The sequence below is a fragment of the Carassius gibelio genome, chromosome B15, assembly GCF_023724105.1.
Source record: "Carassius gibelio isolate Cgi1373 ecotype wild population from Czech Republic chromosome B15, carGib1.2-hapl.c, whole genome shotgun sequence".
In the NCBI taxonomy this organism is placed as follows: domain Eukaryota; kingdom Metazoa; phylum Chordata; class Actinopteri; order Cypriniformes; family Cyprinidae; genus Carassius; species Carassius gibelio.
The window spans coordinates 16,360,711-16,385,199 of record NC_068410.1 but is presented as its reverse complement, the minus strand read 5'-3'; the positions used below and the strand labels follow the sequence as shown (position 1 = coordinate 16,385,199).

The following is a 24,489-nucleotide window of genomic DNA, read 5'->3' as shown; positions in this document are numbered from 1 at the left end:
GTCTCTCTCTATTCAAGTAGATTAAAGCTGTATTTGCCTACAATCTACTTAGAAAACAGCATAACCAAAATGACCTCCGAGGACTCTTCTGGTGCTCAAACAGCTGCACTTCACTTTAAACTTACCGCCTAAGAACAGGTTCAGCTCACACTCCAAGTAATCAAACATCTCCACCGTCAACTGGAAGCTGCATGTTTCGAGAGGAGAGGAAACATGATTAAGTCCCATCCCACGAACACACAGAGCAATTATAGAACTTGATTTAATAAAACAGCCTGAAAAGAAACGCAAAGCTTGGGAGAAACAAAGCAATACTCACAAATTATTGACGTCGTTCTCACCCGCCTCATCGAGCTGTCTGTTTGACATCTGAAGGTTGCCTGGGAAACGGGGATTCTGGGAAAGCAAGTGGGGTAAATGTTATATTAGTGACAGTCTGACAGCAGCCTTTTAAAATGCCCATGAAATGGCTCGACAAACGCACATTTCTTTCCTGTATTGATGCATTTCATATTGACACAGGAAGCAGGGCCAAAACAGATCAAAAAGCTTGTCTGGGTTAAAACATAAAATAAAAATTTAGGCAACAGGCAATATTGCAAGACATTCTGCCAAACCATGATTATCTACAAAATAGATCAATATAAATAATAAAATATATTTTTTTAAATATATATATATATATATATATTTATGTACATGTGTGTGTGCATATTTATACTTATATATTAATATTGTATATATTACACTATGAAAATAAATTAAATGTATTTCTAAATTTACATACATATGTATAATTACTATCATATCATAAATACTATCATAATTACTTTCATATAATTATTATTAGAATTATTATAAATATTTTTATATACATTTAATAATACTAATATATATATATATTAGGGATGCTCATTTCGATTAATTTTCCCAACCGACAACCGCCGCTCGTTAATCGATTATTAACCGTTAACTGATAAGATTATAATATAGAATTGGCATTAAATACAAATAAAATTAACGCGTATCTGTGACCCTTTAAAAAAATACAAACAATTTTTTTTTTCATCAAAGGGTTTATTTTAACGTGCAAAGTGCAAACAGCAGCATACAGAACAGATCAACAACAGAACCTGGATTCCGTTTAAATTTCCACGCACCTGCAGCATTTCTGACAGTGAGAGAAAAATAGAATAAAATAATACAAATTAAATACAAAATAGGCCTACACTATATATATATATTTTTAACTTAATTAACAAATTAAGATGACAAAAAGAAAACACTGAATCCTTTTGAACGAAGCTTTCAACCCGGATTTTTTCCCGTTAGATTAAGATTTTTCGTTAAATAAAAATAGCAGCCCTACCTCAAAACCTTGTCTAATTTTTATGTAAAAAAGCAACAAATCAACGTGATGTGGGGTCAATCTGGAGCGCAACCTGTTGACAGTTAGACCCGCGGCAGAAAACACCCTCTCCAATGGGACAGATGTTTCGGGAATACACAGGTAACGTCTCGCTAGAGTGGCCAGTTTCGGGAAGCGCCTTTTATTTGCTTTCCACCAGACAAGAGGATTAATATCCAGAGAAGGAGGATCGTCTCTCATGTAGATGTCAACCTCTGCTTCTGGATAATCAGTGCGTTATCTCCTCAGATCGCCGTGCATCGCATCTTCTCCCTGATAACATGGAGGGCAGAGTTTGTTGCCCTTCATCACTCGAAGCTTGTGGGTGTTTGCTTCGTAAATGGTACTGCATCGTACTTGTGCTACTGCTGTATTTTAATACGGCGCCGCATAATTTACAGGTAACTTCGTCGCCCTTTCTGTTAAAATAATCCCACACAGTGCTTCTTTTCGCTCGCTTCATTTTGCTTCCCTTGCTCAGAAAAAAAAAATCTGCAGCCATGTGTCACGGGTGTGGTTGAGCGTGCCGACGCGCTCCGTGAGTTAATAAATAAGCTATATAGTAGCCTAGGCTATTTTATTTTCTAAACCATGCAGCAAACTAAACAAAAATAACCTAAAAAAAAAAAAACGTTTAAACCGTTTAACTGATAGTATTAATCGGTCAAAATTTTTACTTTCGGTTAACGGTTAAACGGTCAATATGAGCATCCCTAATATATATATATATATATACAGTGTTGGGTATAGTTACTTTGGAAAGTAGTTAGTTAGGTTACAACGTTACCATCAATTAAAAGTAATCAGTTATGATACAGCGTTACCTATTCATAAAAGTAACGCGTTAGAGTACTCATGCGTTACCAAAAATTAAAAGCAGTTCGCAGCGGCTCACACACGACACACGACAGACACAGCCCCCGGCCCCTTTAAATGCACCTAGAAGTCGTGACTCCCGACAATGAATAACGTCAGTCATCCGACTAAATTAACACTGCAGGATAACAATAACAGGAAAGACAGTCAGCAATCGGCTATTCCACATGGCGTTTTATTTATTTATTATCACAGAACATATTATTAATCAAAATTCGCACCTACCCAGCCTGGGTAGCTACTGTATATTATGAGCTCCACAAGATAACTCCTGATTTTTCTTTAACTTTAAATAATGCAGTTATCAACCTTAAACAGGCTTGCAGATTTAAATCCATTTAAAAATGATGAACAACCAGCCAGCCAATGATCTAACAGAAATTAACAGCTGCCTGTCAAACAAAAATGATTACAAACCGAATTAAATCCTTCACTGCCACACAGGCAAATGACAAATCGCTTAATAGCCGAACTAATTATTATTAAAGTGTCACTCACAGTCACAAGCCTAAATTCGCTTTAACACAGTCCTCTTACATTTACTCTTCAAAGTAGTGATTAAAACGTAGCGTTAAATTTGAGGTAGAATTTTTGGCGGTCGACAGAAGCTTTTCACCAAAGCAGAGTGTGCATTTTACCGTTATGTGCTTTTCTTTTTCGTTGACAAATTGAAAATAATGTGCGTACTTCCATAAACCAAACGCTGTCCTCTCTGCCATCTTGCCGGGAGTTCGAAAAAAAAAAAACCCACACACACACACACAGGGTCAGGCGCAGGGCACAGACGCATCACAGCCATTGACTTTACGATCACAGAGCTTCGGCTCCGCTGATACATCCGCAGGTGGCACAGTAGACCTAGGACTACTGTCTGACAAAAAGCAGGCTGCAGTCGGGATTTTCCTTTCCTTAAAATAACGGATTACTTTTTTTTTAAAAATAACGAAGTTACTGATTACTTACGCACGAAACTAACGCGTTAAGTTACAAATTTCAGGAAAAAAGTAATTAGAGTACTCTAACGCGTTACTTTGTAACGCGTTACCCACAACACTGTATATATATATATATCATAGATGAAAAATATGTAAAAAAAAAGTCATCATTATTAAATAAAAAATACTTTTTTATGAGTGTGTGTGTGTGTATGTATATATTATTTTAATATATTTGCATTTACATTTTTATGGTATATATCTGTTATTATATGTACATTTGTTTTGTGTTGTTTTTGGGGTAATTTTTTTTATTTTTATGACTAACATTTAGTTGTCATGAGGGCACAAGATAACTAAATGAAGACTGGAAATAAAGATCTGAGAGTTGGAAGACGGATGTTCTGCTGAAATCTCCATCAAGGCCTCAGTCACTCACTTTGATGTGAAACTCCATTTTGGTGATGAGCAGTTTGAGGTAGATGCTGCACAACTTGCCGTAGCCTTCACTCAGATGACCCTGAGAAGAGAAAGAGAGCGGTGTGAGGGCAAGAAAAGCACTGAACACTTCAAAAGGAAATGATGTCGTTGCCCTTCCGTAGCAGCTAATGAGTCCTCTTCTCATTCTCAGCTCATCAGCTCACTTCACAGTCAGAAGTATGAGTCACCGTGGGCAGATTAAGGTCATGTTTGGTGTTTGTTAACATGTTTGGTGTACACACATAATAGGACCAGCTGCGAGTCAAGTTAATGATCTCATTCTTTCACTTCCTGTTCCCTTCACCACTTACTGTGATATCATAACAGGAAGGGGACAGAGTTGCTCGCAGGAAATGTTTCTCCGGAGTCTGATTCCCTGCAGCATGTTATCTGCAAATACTCAGAGGGAGGCAACTAAAGGTCTTTCCAGCAGACAAAAGTTGCAATTCAGCATGTTCCATCTGACCCTTTCTTTTGGCTAATGACAGACAGCTGATCGTAAACTGCATTAGAAACACTTGCATTGCTGACAGTGATGCTAAACGGCATTTACAAGTCACTGCATCACGGCTGCTCAGTTAATGCAAAGAAATCCAAAATTGCAATATGGTTTAGTGATATATATATATAAGGCCATGTTTTAGAGTGAAGTGCAGCACTGTTTTCACACGTGAGCAGCTCATGATCCAGTGTTTTTAGTATCAGCTCACTTTACAGTAAATACTGCACCATATAATCTCATTTGTGTATTTCCTCTGAGTTTGGAATGCTTATAACGTGCATTGGGAAACTTAAAATGTGCCAACCATTTCCCTAAACTTGAAAAAAGTGAAGCAAGTAATGTAATAATACTAATAATAAACCAACTATTGTCAAACAAAGACCAGCTTTCAGGACTTCCTGTGATTCTCCACCAAAATAAAAGTTTGAAGGTATAACTTTTGGAAATTTTCCAGCCTCTTCTGCCTCCATATATGAGGACAAAAACACATCTCTAGAACTGCTCTGAGAACCGTTTATCGTCATATCCTACACAAACGGAAACGTTAAGGTCTTCACAGCAACCCATCAAAATAAAAGTTTGGTTTAACTTGAAGAAACTGTGACTGAAAAGTGTAAATAAAACTATTTCTAAAAAAGAAAATAATAAGCAATTATTTTATAAAAGTTTATTTGATCTCATTTTGATTGTTAAAATGTAAATAAAAACCATTAAAATACAATCCCAAACAAACTGGTAAAGATAAAATTGCATTTGAGAAAAAAATAAAACATTTAATAGGGCCTTAAAAATATATATTTTTGCTAAACGTAATAAATTGGTGTTAAATTGTGTAAGTTTCACTATTTCAATTAATAAGACATGCTTTTTGATTAATATTTTAACCATTAAAATTGAGTCTAGAAAACGTAATGAAAAAATAAATGGGGAGGGGGGGTGGATTTCATAGGGTACTAGATATTTTACAATAACAATATTAATTATTTTGTTTCCCATTTTATTTAGTAACAACAATAATTACTATCATCATACTGATACATAATCACAAAATATTCAGCTAAATTTAGCAAAAAAAAAACATTAACATTTTATCAATATATCTGTAATGTAAAAGCTGCAGATTTTGTACACAAACACCCATTTATGCAATGTAAAAAATTAAATAAATAACCTATTTGCATTTCTACATTTTATATTATATTTAAATGGAGATCAAAAATTTTATCTGGAATATGTTGTCTACTGTTAGATATATTAATCAAACAATTAATAATTTATTTATAAAGCAAAATAAATATAACCATAGTTGACCACTGTGATAAACAACATAAAATAAATATTCATCAACATCACACTTCATAAGAGAGCTTCATAAGATAAAGGATGTTTGACTGGTCAACTCATACCAAGCAAAGCTCTGTAAGCGTTCCTCCAGAGTGACAAACACACGCTCACGTCATCGTTTGCTAAATACAGATCATCTCTGCGCCAAGGTTTGTGTGTGTGTGTGACTCATACACAGAATGCCAAGCTATTCAGCTGTCAATCAGCAGGAACGAAATGACTTGCTCACTGACACACTGACAGTTTCCACAATGAGAGGAAAACTCAAGGGAACTCGACAGGGCCTCATTCAGTGCGACAGAGTTATATTGAGCAAGCCTCTTGATTTGGTTGGAAATCATTAAACCCTGCAGTCACAACTTGTATTCACACACTTACCCACATCCTGCTCATGTCGTTCAGGTCAGCCTTGTGCCGCATGGAGTCCTTAATCACCTGAGTCGACAGAAAAGAGGAGGAAGAGTTGAGACAGCATTCTAAAAACATTCAAAATAAAAGAGTAAAAGTTTCAAAAAGAAACTTAATCTTCCAGTAATGTACCTCGAAATTAAATTAAATTAAACATTTGTGGCCAATATGTGATACAAGCATAGCACACACAGACTGAATCATTTCTATATATAATTTTCAGTTTGGAATGAAACATGAAAATTTATTTTGGACTGAACACTGCATATGCAGCACTGCATTGAATTTTGCCAAAAGGTATCATAGACGGCTGCACAATGCCGCTGCCTACCTTTTTCAACAGCTTGTGTGTCATGAGTGTGCCTAGGATGCCTTAAAATCCTGTCTAAGCAGACAGCTGATTAGGTTTTTGGAACAGGGCTTGTGAGAGTTTACTCAATATGGATCACACACACACACCAAGTGTCACGGATGCATGCAGCATTTACTATGTGCTGAGTGTGTGAGAAAAATAAATGAACTAAATGGAGAGCTAGATATCAACCAACCAAGAGATTGAGAGAAAGTGAGATTCAGGTGGAATTAGACGTCCAACGGCTGTATGTACTCACGTTTGGATGGCCGTCCCTCAGCAGCTTGTGGAAGACGTGGCAAAATTTCCAGCAGAGCACTGCATTGCTGGAAAGGGGCAGGCGGTTGACAGCTAGCCAGAATGTGTGAGCCCCCTTCTCATGATGCGTGCCCAATATGCACGGTGAAGATGCCAGTCAAGGACAAAACTGAGGGGTGTCATAAATTCTGATTATCTGAGGTGTGCGCAGCTTTATCCAGACACTCTAGATACCTGATCCAGCCTTCTGGAAGAAGAACTAACCAAACTGCATCATATAAATGAAACATAAGTACAGGAGCAAAGAAAAACTTATGTGTAGCATATAATCTGTATTATACAGATATTCTAGGGAATTGTGTGCTTCTAATTTTATAGCAACAGTTTGGATAGGACCCTTTTCTATTCAGTCAGTGTGGAAGAACTTTTTTTTTTATTCTAATTAACCCTCACATTCCTTCATAGTTATCTTTCAGGGCAACACAAACAAAAGGATATTCCTGGCATGCTTCTCCTTGACAGCAATCTCCTGTGTGTTGATGGCTTTGTTGATGCTCACTGCCTGTAGAAGAGAAAGAGAGAAAGTTCTAATTAATTTTTGGGGCCTTTCCTTCAGCAAGGTTAAAGATTAAAAACCAGCTCATGGCAGAAGAGTCTTCCTTGTGTGCTGAGGCAAACAGTGAGTTTTAGTGTTTCACTAGAGCCTTACTGAGCAACTTTAACCACCGCTGCGCAACCACCACTGAATACTAATGAAATTGAGCTCAAAGAGTGTTTGACATGACCTAAAACACTATTACCGCTTGGGCTACATCCTCCTAATGGTTTATGATTCATCTCTCAACTATATACATACTGACAACGTCGAGAGCTCTGATGCAGAACAAACTTGTGAAAGATATTGAAAAACCATTAGCCATATGTTTTCTCAACTGTTCCTTTCACAGACGCCAAATTGCCATCAGTTCTAGGTACCTTCAAAATGTAAACAGCGTTTCGGTTTAAACAAGCATCATATTTTCGGCATGGTCAGCTGAACGTAATGAACCCTTAACGGCCCATCAGATAATGCACATGGTTGCATGAGCGTGGCAGGTGTGGCGTGCTTCCTCTAAAATGGCTCAAACTCCTTTTATTTAGAGAATCAAACACTATAGCTCTAAAACAACAGTTATATTTAAAAATGAATTTGGAATGGTAGAGTAAACTTTGATAATACTTTGCGCTACACCAAAAATACATCTGAAAAATGTTTGTTGAAGAGGCTAGAATGCTGTTGTTGTTTGTGGTTCAGTCTTCATCCCTGCGCTGGCTTCTGCAGCCAGAAACACTGTTAAAGGTGACAAGGCATGGCTTTGTGTAGACAAGATGGATCTGTTGGGTGAGCATCTCATTAAGTCCCAGCTGTGATCTCAAACACAACAAGAATGAAGAAAGGACAGCTGCTTGGAAAAATCATCCAGGTTTCTTCTAGACCAACCCAACAGAATGTTTTCAGGCGATGCTCTAATGCTAAAAACAAAACACTGACTTGAGAAATGGGTTTCTTCCATTCCTCTCCAACAACCAATGATCCTGTTAGAGCTGATAAGCATATGACTAGAACCGTCCATGAGCTATAAAGTCTATAAAAAAGTTAATCAGTAGAAATGTCGTCGATAAATTTCCATCCTAAGGAAATTAAGACCTTTAAAAATAAGAGTAGATAAACATAGCGGCTAAGACTATTTGCAAAACTGCAATGGAACCCCCCCCCCCCCCCATTATAAGTTATCAGGCATACGTAAAAGTCACATGATCATTCTTTGTACTATAACATGGCCATCGTTGGAAATTGAAAATGAAAATTCTGGGCCAAAACCCAAACTTCCGGATGCATTTGACCAAAAATCGAAATGATGCTTTGCACTAAAATGATCATGAGCGGTACACGAGCGGAACACACATTCATAGCGCAGAATATTGAGTGGCGTGTCACACCGTGCAGTGACAATGGCTAGAGAAGAGTGAAACCTGCACGCTGAACACTGCCGGGTGGAGCGGCGAGCCATTTTATTTTCAGCCAAAAACCGAAAATGCCATTTTTGGCAGCCAAAACTTTTATGCATCCCTAGCAACCATAGCAAGACTAGCTGGTCGTTCCAAACTATGCTTTCTAGAATACTGCATTTTTACAAAGTCAATAACTTTTAACAAGTCCCCCAAAAATATTGGTCACCCACGAAAGACAAACGCATGAGAGGACAGGATAATGCAGAGAATCGGTTCAACACTGCCGCTAGAATTGCTTTACAGTTCATCACAGAACAGGGTAAGGATCGGTCTAGGCATACAACGTCCAGATGTTTAAGACCAAACCTCTGCAACATGCAGTTTCTTCCCTGCAAGCATCTCTCAAATAGCCTGCAATTGTTATGCTGAACAAGAATAGAATAGAATAGCCTTTTATTGTCATTGCACTGTGAAGGTACAACGAAACTAGGGGTGCTCCCTCACCCATCAAGATACATAAAAACAACATACATAAAACAATGGCAGACAAACAAACAATATTCACTCATAAATGTAATAATTTAATATAAACAGTAATAAATATGTGCAAAATAGTATAAAAAGTATATATATACACCTATGTCTTCCTAACATTTTTCATATACATAGCAGCTAATAAAAATCTTTGATTATTTATAGTTATTTTAAAAACAAGAGAATGCAAAAGTACTTGACTTATTGCCTTGGGGCGATTAAGAATTAATTTCCTTTAAGAGCTTGTGTGTGTGCCCCCATTACACTACAAAACAGGTAAAGCAGTTGTTAACATTGGCAGCCCTGATCTAAACCCAACTGAATATCTCTGGAAAACCTTTAGTGACAAAGTTATGGCTAAGAAACCCTCTACAGTTAACCGAACTGTGGAAAAGAGTAGAGATGATCACACCAGAGCAGTGTGAGGGACTAGTGATGTCCTGTGGCTGCAGATGTTCAAGTTGGATAAGTTTTGATCATGGTGATAATATGGTGACTTTAGAAATTTGCATATCAAATATTTTACAGTAGGCTTCATAAAGTTAAAGGGATAGGTCACCCAAAAAAAATGTAATATGTCATAAGTTACTGACCCTCTTGTCGTTCTGTGTGACTTTACTTATTATAAGTGGAAAGGAAGAACTTGTGGACCTATATGGGCCTGGAGTCATCTTTATATTTTTGCATGCAGAAATGCAGTGTCATGCTGCACAAAAAAACGATGCAACTGCATTATTGTTTCTTCCCTTGTCACCAGAGTGAGTAACTAAATTTCCTGCTTTTGCATTTCAAAGAACCTCTTCAAACAGCCTGTTATGCCACAATTAGTTTATTCAATTCCTCGCCTACAGCAATATCAACCCATTAGACACTTAATTACTGTGGCACTTTCTCTATATGGAGCTGATGCAAACTTGTTAAGCAAAGTATATGTGACTGAGTGATGATCTGCAAACATCTGCGTTGCAAACTGTTCTGACAGTCATGTTGTATAGAACTGCCAAATGCACAATATCAATCAAATCAATGGGATCTTAGACAGGAGTAATGCACTACAGGGATATTATGGCCAGCTGTCCTCATGTGACCCATCTGCTGGGAGAGGAGACTGTAAGGAAATAGCTCTCCTCATATTGAGGTTTATGCTTTAACCCATGATGCTCCACAATTACACAGGCAGGGATGCCATTAGAAATAATAAGTGGACAACGCAACTGAACACTATTATTTGGGGGTGGGTGATTTTATGCTTGCATATGGAAGAACAGAAAGTAGTAGTGTCCAAAACAAAGAAAAAAGTTTTTAAAATCTATTTTTAGAAAAAAAAAAAAATTCCTTGATAAATTCCTTCTTGAGTATATATTTTAATTCTATATAAATATAAAAAAAAAACGTTTTTAAATATACACTACATTTAAAAATTTTGGGATGCAACGATGCATTATAATAAAAGCTATGCATTTCAAATAAATGTAAATTCATCAAAAAAATCTATCTGAAATGTATTATGATTTCCACAAAAATACTAAGTAGCACAACCGATTTCAACACAGAGAAGCAAATCTGCATATTATTATGATTTCTGCTGGAGTAATGATGCTGAAAATACAGCTTTGCTTTACAGGAATATCAATATATATTAAAATAGAAATAAAAAATATTTTGAATTGGAATAGTACTAATATTAATAATAATAATAGTTACGTTTTAACTGATTTTTTTTATTTTTTATTAAACCTTCTTTAAGAGTTCTTATTGACCTCAAACTTTTAAATGATATTGTATTTTGTCAAGGTAAAAAGTATTTTTTTTTGAGTATAATGAAATATCAAATCATAAATTTTACGTTTTTGGGGAGTCTTACCACCACAGGACATTTTACAAACCAAACAAAGCTCGCCTTATCATAAAAGTCAAATTATGGTTTTTTTTTTTTGTTGTTGTTGTTGTTATTTAAAGAAAACCTATTAATTTGGTCAACAGGGATCTCGATTAAAAGTCATTTCCTGTTTTGTTTTAATTAGGCAAACAATCATTTAATGTATTACAGTGTTTTAAGGAATCTGCTTAACTGCTTAAGAAAGAAAAAAAAAAGTATTCCAACTTTTCATTATTAATACAGATTCACAACATTAGCATCTTATTAGTATTTATTATTTTATTTTTTTAATGAGGCTTATTTATCACCCTGACATTTGTGTCTTTATACCACAAGAAATAGTTAAAATAATTTTCAATTCAGAAATTTCCATTAGATATGGAATAAAACTGAACAATAAATAAAGCATTCTGGGGTGGGTTGATCATAAAACTGTGGTCACATCCATAAGAGGCATCTTGTCTCAGAGTTAGTTTCACAGAGATCTTCTGATGTCTCTCTTAGATCTTCCTATCTTGGATCACCCTGTCCTACCCAAATCTGGCTGACTGAAGAATGCAGGTCCTCCACGGGGCACTGTGGCCAACCCAAACAACTTCCCAGCTTCCCATTTTGGGTAATCGCACTACTTTGAGGTGGTTCAGAGAACAGGCTGCCAAACAGAGCACTGAATGAGGTATTGGTCTGTGGCTTCTCTTCAGCATTTTCTGAGGTGTGGGTGTAAAACTAAAGTTGAAACAACTAAAAATACCTCTCGACTTCCTGAGGTGGAACTCAGTTCACAAGACTGAACAACCTGAAAGCACCAAGATCTTCTCACACCCTACGAGAACTTAGAAAGACTTCTCCTTTTTTGCCGTGTTGATGAGTGGGAGACTGACACTCACACTTAGACACTTGTGTTTTTTCAGCTAACACAGTCTTCGGCAAACCGCTCCACTTATCTTAAAGGTCACAGCAGTGAAAGGCCCCAGTGTACTGGGTTACCAAATTACTTTTTCTTCCGTTTTAAAGACAATTTTTACCCATATATGACTCAAACTCCCTCTTTCAGGGAACATTGTCAACACCTACATAGGGCTCTGGAGTGGATTTTTTTCTAAATTCACACTAAACAACCATGCCATGACATCACTAAGGGAGTGATGTCATTAAAAACCAATACATGGCCAGCAGAATTGATTTACGGGTCTATTTTCTTATATTTATGAGGGTTTATATATATATATATATATATATTATTTTCCTAATTTTCACTCCAAACCAAACCAAACACAGCTGTTAATTATAAAAGCTAAACAACAACAAATGCAAGCGCATCATTCATTATTGCACTTTATACTTACAGGGCTGCTGAATGCTCGAATCTGACTGGCTGACGAACTTTCTAAGGTCTGCAATTATTTTCAGGAAAACACCACATTCAATTCACATGCAGGTCTTGACCACATTACATGCCCATATAACTTTGCTAAATGATTTTAGTTATTTCAAAAAGGTCCTTACAGCTTACAACAACAAAAGAATCAAAACCCACAGCGACGCTGACCAAACAAATAAATATAATAAACAATATGATTAAAAAGACTAATTATTTGTCTGGTTTTCCCCACAAAATTACATTTCAACGGTGTGGTTTTAAAGTGGTTTTAAAGGCAGAGTTCATGCAAAAATGTACATTTGCTGAAAATTTTCTCACCCTCAGGCAATTCATAAGTTTGTTTCCAGACAATATTATGGACAGAGGAGTCATATTTGAGCTGGAAGCAATAGTTTGAAGTTGGATATGTTTGTTTGTTACAAACGTGCAGCTATTCACAAGATGTTAGCCAACGGACTGGGGTCCTGTGGATTATTGTGATGTTTTTATCAGCTGTTTAGACTCATTCTGATGGCACCCATTCACTGCAGAGGATTCATTGGGGAGCAAGTTATGTAAATTTCTCCAAATCTGTTCTGATGGAAAAACAGACATCTTGGATGACCTGATGGTGAGTATACATTTTCATTTGTGGTAGATCTTTTGCTTTAAAATAATTTTATAAGTAGTATGTTTTGTTTCTATGCACGTTCTTGTTGTAATAATAAAATGTTTACTTCTAATTCATCTGTCGAACAATAGAGAATGATGATAGCAATGCTGTGGTGTGGTCATAGGTTCAATTCAATAGGGAATGCATGAAATGGTAAGATGTATACCAGTAATGCAATACAAAGTAGCTTTGGATAAAACTATCTGCCAAATGCATATAAAATTAAAAGGAAATAAAACAAAATAAATAGATGGTGAATAAAAATTATTAAACTCAAATACATAGTAACACATCACAGCAGCAAAAATATAATTATTCAATTAAATTGTTAACCTAAAATCCAGTTAAATCTTTTTCTTGTGTTCTTATTTGTCCCAGACAAAACAATCTGAGATGAGGAAGGGGAGCAGGTTTATGAAAAGGCCCCACAGGCCTTTCGGTTAAAGAAAAGGAAGTGAAGATCAACAGAACAATTAAAAAAAACCTTCAGTTTTACCATCTTACAAGTGGTTTCTGAGGCCAGATCAAAACCACTCAAATAAACACAGAAGACACAGATCAAAATAATAACAAAGCACTGCTCTTGCTTCAGTGCAAATTACATCAATCACTGACTTTCCATAAAGCTTGATTCAGCCTCATGGTCCACACAAACAAAATCTCCAGTGAGATGTTTCATACCATTGTAAAGCAGAGCATGACATGAGGGATTTAAGAACAAGCAGATACCATACAATGTTGATAGCGGGCCGGGAGTCAAAGCAGAGAGAAGGACGCAGTGACTTAAGTCAAAACAGTGAATCGTGTCCAAAAATGGTACAGACACCGTCTCAGATCCAACAAGACCCTAAGGAGCCACTCGAGTCAAAATCCACACTATAAGCTCTGTGACCCTCAAACCTCAGTTTGTATTAGCTGCACACTTAAAGCTACAGTTATTAACTCCTATAAATAAATAAAAATCATAAAAAAGTAAAATGTTATCCTGTAATGCTATTCAAATCCTGTATGACTTACTTTCTTCTGAAAAAAAATAAATAATAAATGTTAGGAATGATTTTACAATCTCAGAGTCTCAGTCACCATTCACGTTCATTTAGTATTTTTCATACAATGAAAGTAAACGGTGACTGTTTTGAACAGCAACTGCGAAATAGTCATACATGCTTATGAAGGTAAATAAACAATAAACTATCAATTTAAGTTGATAAAAACCGTTCGTGGGTTACTGTTCTTTAAACATTAATACATTAGAGGTCCATTTAAACGCAATTTCCCAACAACAAGGCTTATATTAGCACACTGGCTGTGACTTGCTAAAATCCGGGAGTGTTGTGGGAAAAGCCTAACGTTACTTGGTGAGCCCAAACAATGGCTGAAATGTGTTTTGAAATATTTAGCGCGAGCGCTGCAAGTGACGGACCGCGGAGTAAACGCTCGCGACGGTCTGAATCTGATGTAAATAAACACACAAGACTTAATATCACCAAATCCTCCATACAAAACAACCCCGCGAACGAACAAGCCAGCGCCAATCCCTCCCCGCCCCCAAAAACGTGCATATGAACCCGCTAAACAACAGCATTTCGTCGATTACATACCATTTTATTCGAGTCCATGGTTCAAACGGGACTATGGAAGCGAAGCCGAACCGGTTCCCTGCTCGGGAATCAAAAGCAGACTGCGGATCCGCTGAGGGAGCAGGCACGGTCCGTTAACTCAACATGTGTCCGGTTCACTGTCGAATAGTCCCTCTCTCCTCCTCTTTCCCGTTCCGTTCTCTTGTTTCCCCCGCGTCCTTCTCGCGCGCCGAACAGCAGATTGGCAGATGGCTCGACTCTCTCTCAAGAAGGCTCTGGAAAAGCCACTGCCCAAAGAGCGCGAGTCATAAACGTTTACTAGAAGCGCTTAAGACGCTGGACTTAATATTATGTGACAAGTACGGACGGAGCACAAAACACAGAATAGAGGAGGAGTTCTTCATGCACTGATGTCATTTGCCACAGCTTTTGACTTAAAAGGACAAAAAGAGAACGAGAGTCAAAATTCTGTCAAATGTTACGTCACTATGAGGGGAAATATGTTTGTGTTGCAAAGTTGATGCAACGTATTACACATAGCGAGACAAAAATACCTTCTAAAGGAAATCAAACTGCACTAAAACTCAACTGCAATGGCACAAGACCCACTGCAGAGCAAAATGCGTTATTATGGCACGTACAGATTTACAGATGCATTGTCTAGAATTGTTAGCCCACTATATGAATCGCTATATACATGTAGGTTAAACATCAATTTGCAGAATATAAGACGTGATTGATGACATTCCAGTTAAATAGTCGTGCTTTCACATGATCACGTGTGTAATGTTGGTGAATGACGCCCTCGTCTGGTGGTTTTTGATGTTGGGGTAAAGCGGTATGAGAATGAGCACCTCCATATATGTTTAATCCAACAGGTGCTCATGTGTAACAGGAGATCCAAAGACAGGCTTTTAATTAAAAAGTTAGACCATATAAATAATAAATCATTAGGTAATTAGTCACTACATAAAACGTCCCCTATATTATTAATATTATATGAATGACAGGAACTACAAATGTAGATTCTGTTTGAATTAAATGCAATGCAGGTTTTGTTCCTTTTTTAAGAGCATATCACAAGATCTAATCCTCACATGGCTCTTTTATATTAAACTGAATTTAAATTGAATTAAAATATAATTTCATGCGTTTACAAATGTACATGTAATACAAAAAAAAAAAACCCCATCAGAATACAAACAAGATGTATTCACTATAACACACTACTGTTAAAAAGTTTGAGGTCAGTAAGATTTTTTTTAAAGCAATTAATGCTTTCATATTCAAGGATGTATTAAATTGATCCAAAGTATAGACATTAAATAAATTATTTTCCTCAAAGAATCCTGAAATAAATCTCACAAAATCTTTGCACCATATTAAGCAGAGCAACTGTTTTCAACTTTGGTAATAATATGATTTTTTTCTTGAGCATTAAATCAGCATGTATGCTCGATTTTTGAAGGATAATGTGACAGAAGACTGGAGTAATGATGCTAAAAATTCAGCTTATAATAAATTTGTTTTTAAAATATTTGTTACAAAGTTATTTGAAATAGTAATAATATTTCACAAATCACAATATTAGTTTTTACTGCAATTTCAATGCAATAACTGCAGCCTTAGTTAGCAAAAGAGACTTCTTTCAAAAAAGTGAAAAAAAAAAAAATCTTACCAACCCTAAATGTTTGAACTGTAGTGTATATCTGTATTATTTTGCTAATATATGTCAATTATATTCTCAGATGTACAGTTCTTTTACATAAAATGTCAACTGTTTAGACAGACGTCCAAAAAAGGGCACAAGATCAGATGATCTGGACATGATATCAGTCAAAGTTTACATAAACTGTGCCACTCAAATCACTCATAGAGGAAAAATGTGGCAGCGGGAACGGGAGGGGTGTTCTCCAAACAAAGCGTGCTCTTTAAAGGGCAATCACTTCCTGGTACCGTGTGGTAGGCGCATCGGGACAGTTTACACTGCAGTGCTTCATTGGTCAAGCATAGTCCACCCAGAGAGACGCTACGCAGTGTAGAGTGACTGCCAATGAGTCACTGCCCACACACTGTCTGTGTCTGTCCAGCTCACACTGACCACAGGCCGGAAAAACTGCAGGCTTACACTTCTCAGCAAGTTTACTGCCCATTTAGATAATGAACAAAAATGTAACGTCAAAGCGATCCGAGCACGATCTATCAACCATCACTGTATAACTGTGACCTTTGCTACAACCCACAGGATTCCCACATCTTTTGACCGAGGAATTTTCATGATTTCTCAAAGACTTTACAAAAAAGCAATTATTTTAGAGCTAAAAGTGGTTATTTAATTGCATTATAGAAATTTCAGTAACTTTTTAAGATCTTAATAGTTTGACTAAACAAAAATACAGGTTTTGCAGGAAAAAAAAAAACACAATAGGGGTCTGTTCACATAATGTGTCTAAAATGCAAGACGCAGCACTCAAGAAGGGTTTTTAAAAAGCGCAGCACAAAATGACCCCTATATAAAAGCTGCCATGTCAACTTCTACTGTAAACAAAACCTTGCAATGCTTGCCCCACCTCCGATGTCTTCAGACTGGTCACTGCATGTACAAGTTGAAATACTTTCAACGCCACACGGCATCTTAAAAATGCGGCACTCATGTGCAAAACACTACAAAAGATGAAGGACATGAGCGCAATGGTCATACACATACATCTAGTGAGTTTACACAGAAAAACAACCACAATGGAAAAATGTAATAGCAGTGTGAACGGCCCATAAGAACACAAACGCACACATGCATACATATATATGCATGTCAGGAGAGCATCAAAACAAGAAAAGTTTAATACAGCTTTAATTTTTTTTCATAACTAGAATGTTTTTTTTTTTCCTGAGCAAAAAAAAAAGAGTGTTTAAAAAAATAAATAAAAATAAATCTATTCAGTGTATCAATAATTTGTAAACCAAAATAAATCTCGCAGAGTATATTCAGAACAAAAATCATTATAGGACATTAAAAGACTATTTATGCATGCAGTCAAAAAAAACCTCTTTCTTTGTCTTATAATATGCATCTATTTTTATCTTACTTGCTCATTGACTCCCAAATGATTCGCTCAATGATTAATTTTTCCAAACCCCTCCTTTGCATGATGCAAATCTGCAGTGATTGGTCTCATTTTTATTGCATCATGCCAGTAATGCCTGATAAAATGTTACTGTGGAAACCGCTATTTTTACAGCTCCAAAAGACACATGTAGTGCCAAAGAATTAATTTGCATTTTCATTCAAACCAACTTGAAAAGACCAACAAGTGGGTGGGCAATATGCTAATGTTTCATGTTGACATCAACATGAAACTATTTCGTATTCGTAAAAAAAAAAAACTTGTTTCAATGATTCAGTCGACTCTTTCTTTAACTTTATACACGGTGCACTTTCAAATTTGAAACTTTGCAGGATGTTTTATTCACTCACAGCTATGTTACACACTTCATGAATGGTAATGTTTCAAAAATCCATAATTTAATATGCTTTATATGTATATAAATTCACTTTTGTAAATGTCATTTTTAGTGCAGTCATCAAAATGGGACAACTCATGTTATATACAAACAATGGGGGGTGGGGGTATTTCTTACCGTTTTGCTGGTTCACTAGTTGACACAAATATGGCACTACTTTTTTAGAACAATATTTATTGTCTTTTATTATTTACCTTTCCATATATTTCATCAATTTAGTTTGAATAATTAGCAATATTAATATTTTTCTCATTATACAGTAAAAATGGGCCTGAATACAGTAAAATATATATTTTACTTTACACTAAGGGAGTTCACCATAAAGGAGTCATATTTGTTCATCACAGTAATACATTTAAAGAAGGCAAAAAATAAAATAAAATAAAAATAAAAACAAAGTACAATGTCACAAACATACAATAACAACATCTAATATGACCCCATTCTGTAATGCATTAATGGTCTGTTTGATAGCAGTATGCCCTGAACACGGTTTCTGGCACAGGCATCTGGCGGCCCGCCAAACTTCATAGGATTTTTAATCCACAGCGAGCGAACGGAGGCCACAGGCCAGGGCCCACGTGTTCTGCTGTCTCAGGGCTTTTCATACATGCCCTCCTGCAGTCAATGACCCTAACAAACACTACTCAAACTCTGAACCGCAGGAGCTACAGTAAATGTGCATGTCAGATGGAAAGAGTCTAAAACTTACTTTTAACAAGCAGAAAAACAGTAAAATACTTAATTCTGAAAAAATAAAAATACTAAAAGATGGTAGGATATTGATAGATAGAGAAAGTGAAATACTGAAAGTAGAGATTGGCTGCTAAAAGGGAGGTGAAATTACGACTGTCTGGCTCTGTGAGGGCGAGTCCTGGAAAAACACAGGGGGCAAGATTAGGCTCCTCCCGAGAATTCCTCCATGGGCACGGTACCAGCACAGGAAGAAAAGCACAAGAGATGCAGGGTCATAAACTTAACTGCTTTCAAGTAGGATCGTTTGATATATCAAGAGGAGGAAGAGCAGACATGGGATGAACAGAGACATAATGACCTAAATTAGCATTAAAGGAATAGTTAACTCAAAAAAATTAAAACCTTCAAGTTGCTGCATCAAAACAGATTTGAGCAATTTAGCATTACATCACTTGCTCAGCATTTGATCCTCTGCAGTGAATGGGTGCCATCAGAATGAGAGTCCAAACAGCTGATAAAAAACATCAAAATAATCTACAAAACCATCAGTTCAAGTTTTGTCCAAAAGCGCCAATAAATTTGTTTATTACAAAGGTTTTTTTTTTTGCTTTACAAGATGTTATTTGATGGACTGGAGTTGTGTGTATTATTGTGATGTTATTATAGCTGTTTGGACTCTCATTCTGATGGCAATTTGTTCTGAATAGGATCCACTGGTGAGCAAGTGATGTAATGCTACATTTCTCCAAATCTGTTCAGGTTGATTTTTTGAAGCTTTGATTGTGTTTACAGTGTGCAATATAACATGTGTTCAAGTTTCGCATGTAAAAAAACAAAAACAAAAACACACAATTCACCTATCTGTATACCGCTTTTCTTACGGTCATAAAAACGAGCTGATGACTTCCTTGTTATATAAAGTCCCTCCTTCAGAAATACGTGATGAGTTCTGATTTTGCCAGCGGTTCCTGTGTTGTGATTCGACAGCAGCTGAGCGCACGCTGCCCTCCTGGAAATGTTTTGAGAAGCAAGTGGGCAGAATTTGTTTTTAAAACCTGGCAATCCTGATCTGAACGCATGTGCTGGAGATGTACTTCTAATCACAGGAGCGTTTTTACAGACGAAATGCGCATGAAAATCGCATTCGATTTTTTTGCACAGCCCTAACATCTAGTTAACAAAGATAAACAGCGTTGCCCTTTGTGTAATAAGTTACAGAAACTATTAAACGCACCAACTTAAATAATAAAATACACTTACCTGTTGTTGTCCATAAACAACGCCTTCTCAAGACAAAGAGGGAACTGCTCCATCTTTCAAGATTAATCTTTGTGCGAATCCGGCATTAAACTGATTGAGATTGAGGAAGCTGTCCTCAGAAAAATGTGCTGCACATAGTTTAACATGTGGATTATAATTTTTGGGAACTGAGTTAAACATAAATTGTAACCATTAATCTACAAGTACAGTGTCCCTGGGAAGCCCAAACAAAGGTGATTGGTATCCGAGATGAAAATAACAGCGTTTCAACGGCATGTCGAACACAAACGCAGCTCTTCCTCCTTCTCCGTTGGAGCGCAACAAGACCACGCCCCCTTTGTTGTGTGTTTATGTGGGCGGAGGTCAGTCAAAAAACTGTTTTAGTGACGTCATTTTAAACACAAGTCTTTTAAAAATGTAAAACAAGATTTGTGAATTGTTTGGATTAGGGCTGCATTAATTAGCTATATAGCTATATATATAGTATATCATCGCACTTTATGACTTCGCCTGATACAAAATGTTCTGCAGGATGTTTACGATGCTTCAGACTGATTTGCAGATGACTTATTTTGGCAGTACTCTTTTAACATGTTATTTCATCCGTGTGGATTCCGAGGCTGGCCGGATGTCCCTCTGCTAAACTATGACCACAACAAAGGTTCCCCGCTTAGATTTCCTCCATATAAAACTCAAGTTAAGTAGACGCTAGTCTTCTAACACCCAGCCACAAGGCAAACCATGCTCATGTCATTACAGAGCACCACACGAACATCCTCTCATTTAAAACAGGCTGAACTCACACCACAGAAGGCCTATTAATCTAAACATAGCGTTCCAAGGGCAGAAAAGAGACGGGATATTATGGGATCAGACTTCCTTCAGGCAAACTAGCTGATAAGGACCGCTCACAATAGCATTTCCTACTGAGACCTGATCAGTTTGTGCTGCTTGAAGTGTTATTTTTAGATGTGAATGTTCAGTTCAGGCTTTACAGTTGAACTTTAGCTCTCAGTGTTGTTAGTTAAATTAAAAATCAAACTGATGAAATCTATTCTAAAAACAGGAAAACTCACGTTTGAGTCTGACTCAGTGATTGGTCCTAAAGCAGTTCAAGAGCGCATGTGTCACATGAGTCTCACTAATCCATGTCACTGTCCTAGTTGTAAACAGGACTGAATATTGCACGCTTAAGTCAGACATGATGCTGCAGATTGCGGACTATTGATATCAAACCAGAAATGAAGCGAATGTTAGTTGCCGCCACTATGTCTACCTTGAGAAATCTGGGCAAGAACGAGGTCATGCTGTTTTCAAACACTCTGAAACCCACCAGTAGGGCAGTCGGCTGCAGCTTCATTCGTGTGACCTACTTTTTCTGATGGCTGGGTCTGGATGGGGAGGGGAAAGACCCCCAGAGAAATAGTAGAGTGCATGAACAATGAGAAAGCATTTCTCTATACTTCACATCACACTTTCAGGCCCAAGCACCCAGATACTGACTGCATAATTCAATGCATGTGCACTTTAAAAAGGTCATGATAAACAAGATATTGAAGACACGTGGAAATCCACTATAGGCTTATGGCAAGAACCAGAATGAATGGCCATCAAATGCAATGGTTTTTGTACTACATCTCTAAACCACTAAAATCTTTTACATCTGCTCGATACATGGCCATCAGTTTGGAAAGACAAAAAGTCATAAAGGTCTATACATTTTGGTATATCTTTTTATAATGCATATTAATATAATATTATGGCAAATGTGTGCATCTAATTAAATTTTAATGGCATTTTGGACACCATTATCTATATTAACCTGTGCCGAGAGAGTACCAGGTAGAACTTTGGTCCCGTCCCGATTGGATGACACTAGAATGTTGACTGATAAAATGAAGGTGTGATACGGTCAAAGGTTTGTTGAACTTGAAGTTGAATTTAACAGGCCATCAATTATAGTTTTGTAAACATGACAGCTTTTTTACGGCGCAAATAAAAATTCATTTTATGGTTTTGAAAAGCACTCATTAGTAGGCTGCTTCAGGAATCAAATGAAATGCAGATCTTGAGAGAATCTGATGGCAAACATTCTGCACCCTAAAGTCCTTCCCAACAAGGAGCGGGATGCGAATCGCATACGAACAGTGCTTTCACACCAACCACGAAATGATTGTTCGCCTTCTTTTAATTCACGCCTGCACACTAGGTGGCGCCGACCAACAATGTATTTTTCCCTGGTTTCCCAATATATAAGGATTTTTTTTTGTGGAATTTGATTGTGTTATATCTTCTTTGAAATTGTTAAAAAACAAAAAGTTTAAATATTATGACAGTATTTCCAGATCTGTTGCTAATTAATGTCACACTTTGTATTGCACTGACTGTCTTATGCTATGCTGGTTGTTATGTTCTATTCTCAATAAAATAAAATGAATAAAAGATGACAAATACAATCTATTGTTTTTACGCTCGTGCTCAATACAGTCTTCTATATTGAAGCATCCATAGGAATATGTTTTATTCCATCGCGTCCGATATTCGTTTTGTTTTTTCGTGCTCATTGTGGAAAGGCCTTAACAAGTAAGCACTATAGGGTCAGCTCTGATTTTGTAACTTCCAATAGGTTCACAACTTATCATATCATATCAGACAACATTTTTTATAAAGTGTGTGTTATCTAGATTTACTAATACATTAAATTAAAAACAAATAATGCTCTTTGACTGCCTACTTCCTTCCATAGTTTAAGTGCAAGAGGTTTTTTACAGATATGGCAAGTTGTTTAACATGTATTTTTTTTTATATAGTTTATTTTCTGTTGCTAATATTTGTATTAAAAATGTTTAGTGACAATTAACTTTTTCAGTTTTCCTAGTATTTCTTAGATATTACACAAAAAAAATGGCGACAGGTAGGATTTACTTTAAAACTATATAATTATATATACTTTTAAACTATATATTAAAACTATAAAACAAATTTTAATCAGAAACTAATAGTAAATTTCACAATTAATTAAAAAGAAACAGCAAGTAATGCATCGTATTAAAGATAAAATGTTTTTTTTTTTAGCATACTTATTCCAAAATTGACAAGTGGTCAAATATTAGTACTCATCACTGGTACATATTCCTTCAGTTATAGGCATTAATCAGTTTATAGTCAAATAGAACATAAAATGCAACAGAGATCAGAAATGTTAGTTAACTAATGTAATGTATGTTAACTAACGTTACCCCACTAGCAGCAAAGGAATGTGTAGTATTATCTTATAATTATTTTAATAGGCTAACATAAAAATAAATACTAGCTAATTTTAAGCAATTAATGTATACACGGGCTTGCCATACAATGAGCTCGTTGGCGATACACTGGCTACGTGAAAAAAAACTTGCCCTGTGGTGTTTACAGTTCCTTACCTGACTACGCTCGAAGTTTTCCTTTTCAACTTCCAAACTGTTGGCCCCGCCAGCGCGACGACTGAGCACTTTGGGAATCGGGTTGGGGACTTGCTGCATGGAACTCTTGACGCGGTCCATTCTGGAAATAAAGTCCAAACTGCGAGAGCGACGGAGACCTATTAAATCAACATAAATAAAGTGTAGTTAAAAGAGATTGACACTAGCGGTGAGCACGACAAATCCCAGCCCTCGCCGTTATCACAAAAGGTCATTTTCTACGTCCACCGCCCATGAATATCATTCGAGCGCGCTCCGCTGTCTGCGCACGAGCGTGCAAAACATGCGTGTCTGCTCAGATCTGTAAGCGAAACACAGCAGCGTCACTTCACGCGATATACTATAGAAATCAACTCAACCCCAGAGCAGCGACTGTCCCAGGCTCCTCCCAGAGCTTACACACACTGCTGGAGGATCATCAGCCCTTCAAAACACTTGTGATTCACACGCAATACTACAATGAACATTTCTCAAGGTAGCGTTAGTGAATGTCTCTCATGGATCTCTCATTTTTTGCAATACATAATGTAATGAAACAAAAAAATTATTAAAAAAAAATTATAAAGAAATTAAAAATTGAGAACAAACTAAATTTAGGGACAAAAAGTTACACATAAAAAAAAAGAAGTAGCCTGTGTATGTATCACTATTTGTTGAATTTTGTTCTTTTTTTATTGTGTTCTTCTTTTTGTGCAGATGTAAAAGTCTGTTTCACTTTAACACTTTTTAGTTATTTACGTACATGTAAATTTTTAGAGAACTGACACCGAGCAAGTCGCCTTGTGTTAACCTCAATAATAATAATAATAAAAACCCTTCACATTTGACCTTCTCTCAAGTGAGGTCCATGTCTATCTTTAACTTGCTTGGTTCCGTTTGAAGTTAAAGGGATAGTTCACCCCAAAAATGAAAATGTTACCATACTTTACTTTTCCTCAATTTTTTTTCAAACCTGTATGACTCTCCAAA

At 36.5% G+C, this 24,489-nt stretch overlaps 1 protein-coding gene across 2 annotated transcripts in view; it reads right to left on the bottom strand.

Moving 5' to 3' along the window:
• hip1 (huntingtin interacting protein 1) overlaps positions 1-23,903 on the bottom strand; it is a 44,474-nt gene extending 20,571 nt beyond the window's left edge. The window contains exons 1-7 of one of the 2 annotated variants that reach the window (XM_052575876.1): positions 23,482-23,903; positions 7,062-7,125; positions 6,565-6,707; positions 5,924-5,980; positions 3,659-3,739; positions 320-396; positions 126-187 (exon numbers count right to left, since the gene is read on the bottom strand). In XM_052575876.1, the coding sequence (XP_052431836.1) occupies positions 126-187; positions 320-396; positions 3,659-3,739; positions 5,924-5,980; positions 6,565-6,707; positions 7,062-7,125; positions 23,482-23,601 (604 nt within the window). In that variant the 5' untranslated portion in view covers positions 23,602-23,903. Of the gene's footprint in view, positions 1-125; positions 188-319; positions 397-3,658; positions 3,740-5,923; positions 5,981-6,564; positions 6,708-7,061; positions 7,126-14,602; positions 14,963-23,481 lie in introns of those variants that run through there. The other variant, XM_052575877.1, reaches the window with a different exon arrangement.
• Between the last annotated feature and the right edge of the window lie 586 nt (positions 23,904-24,489).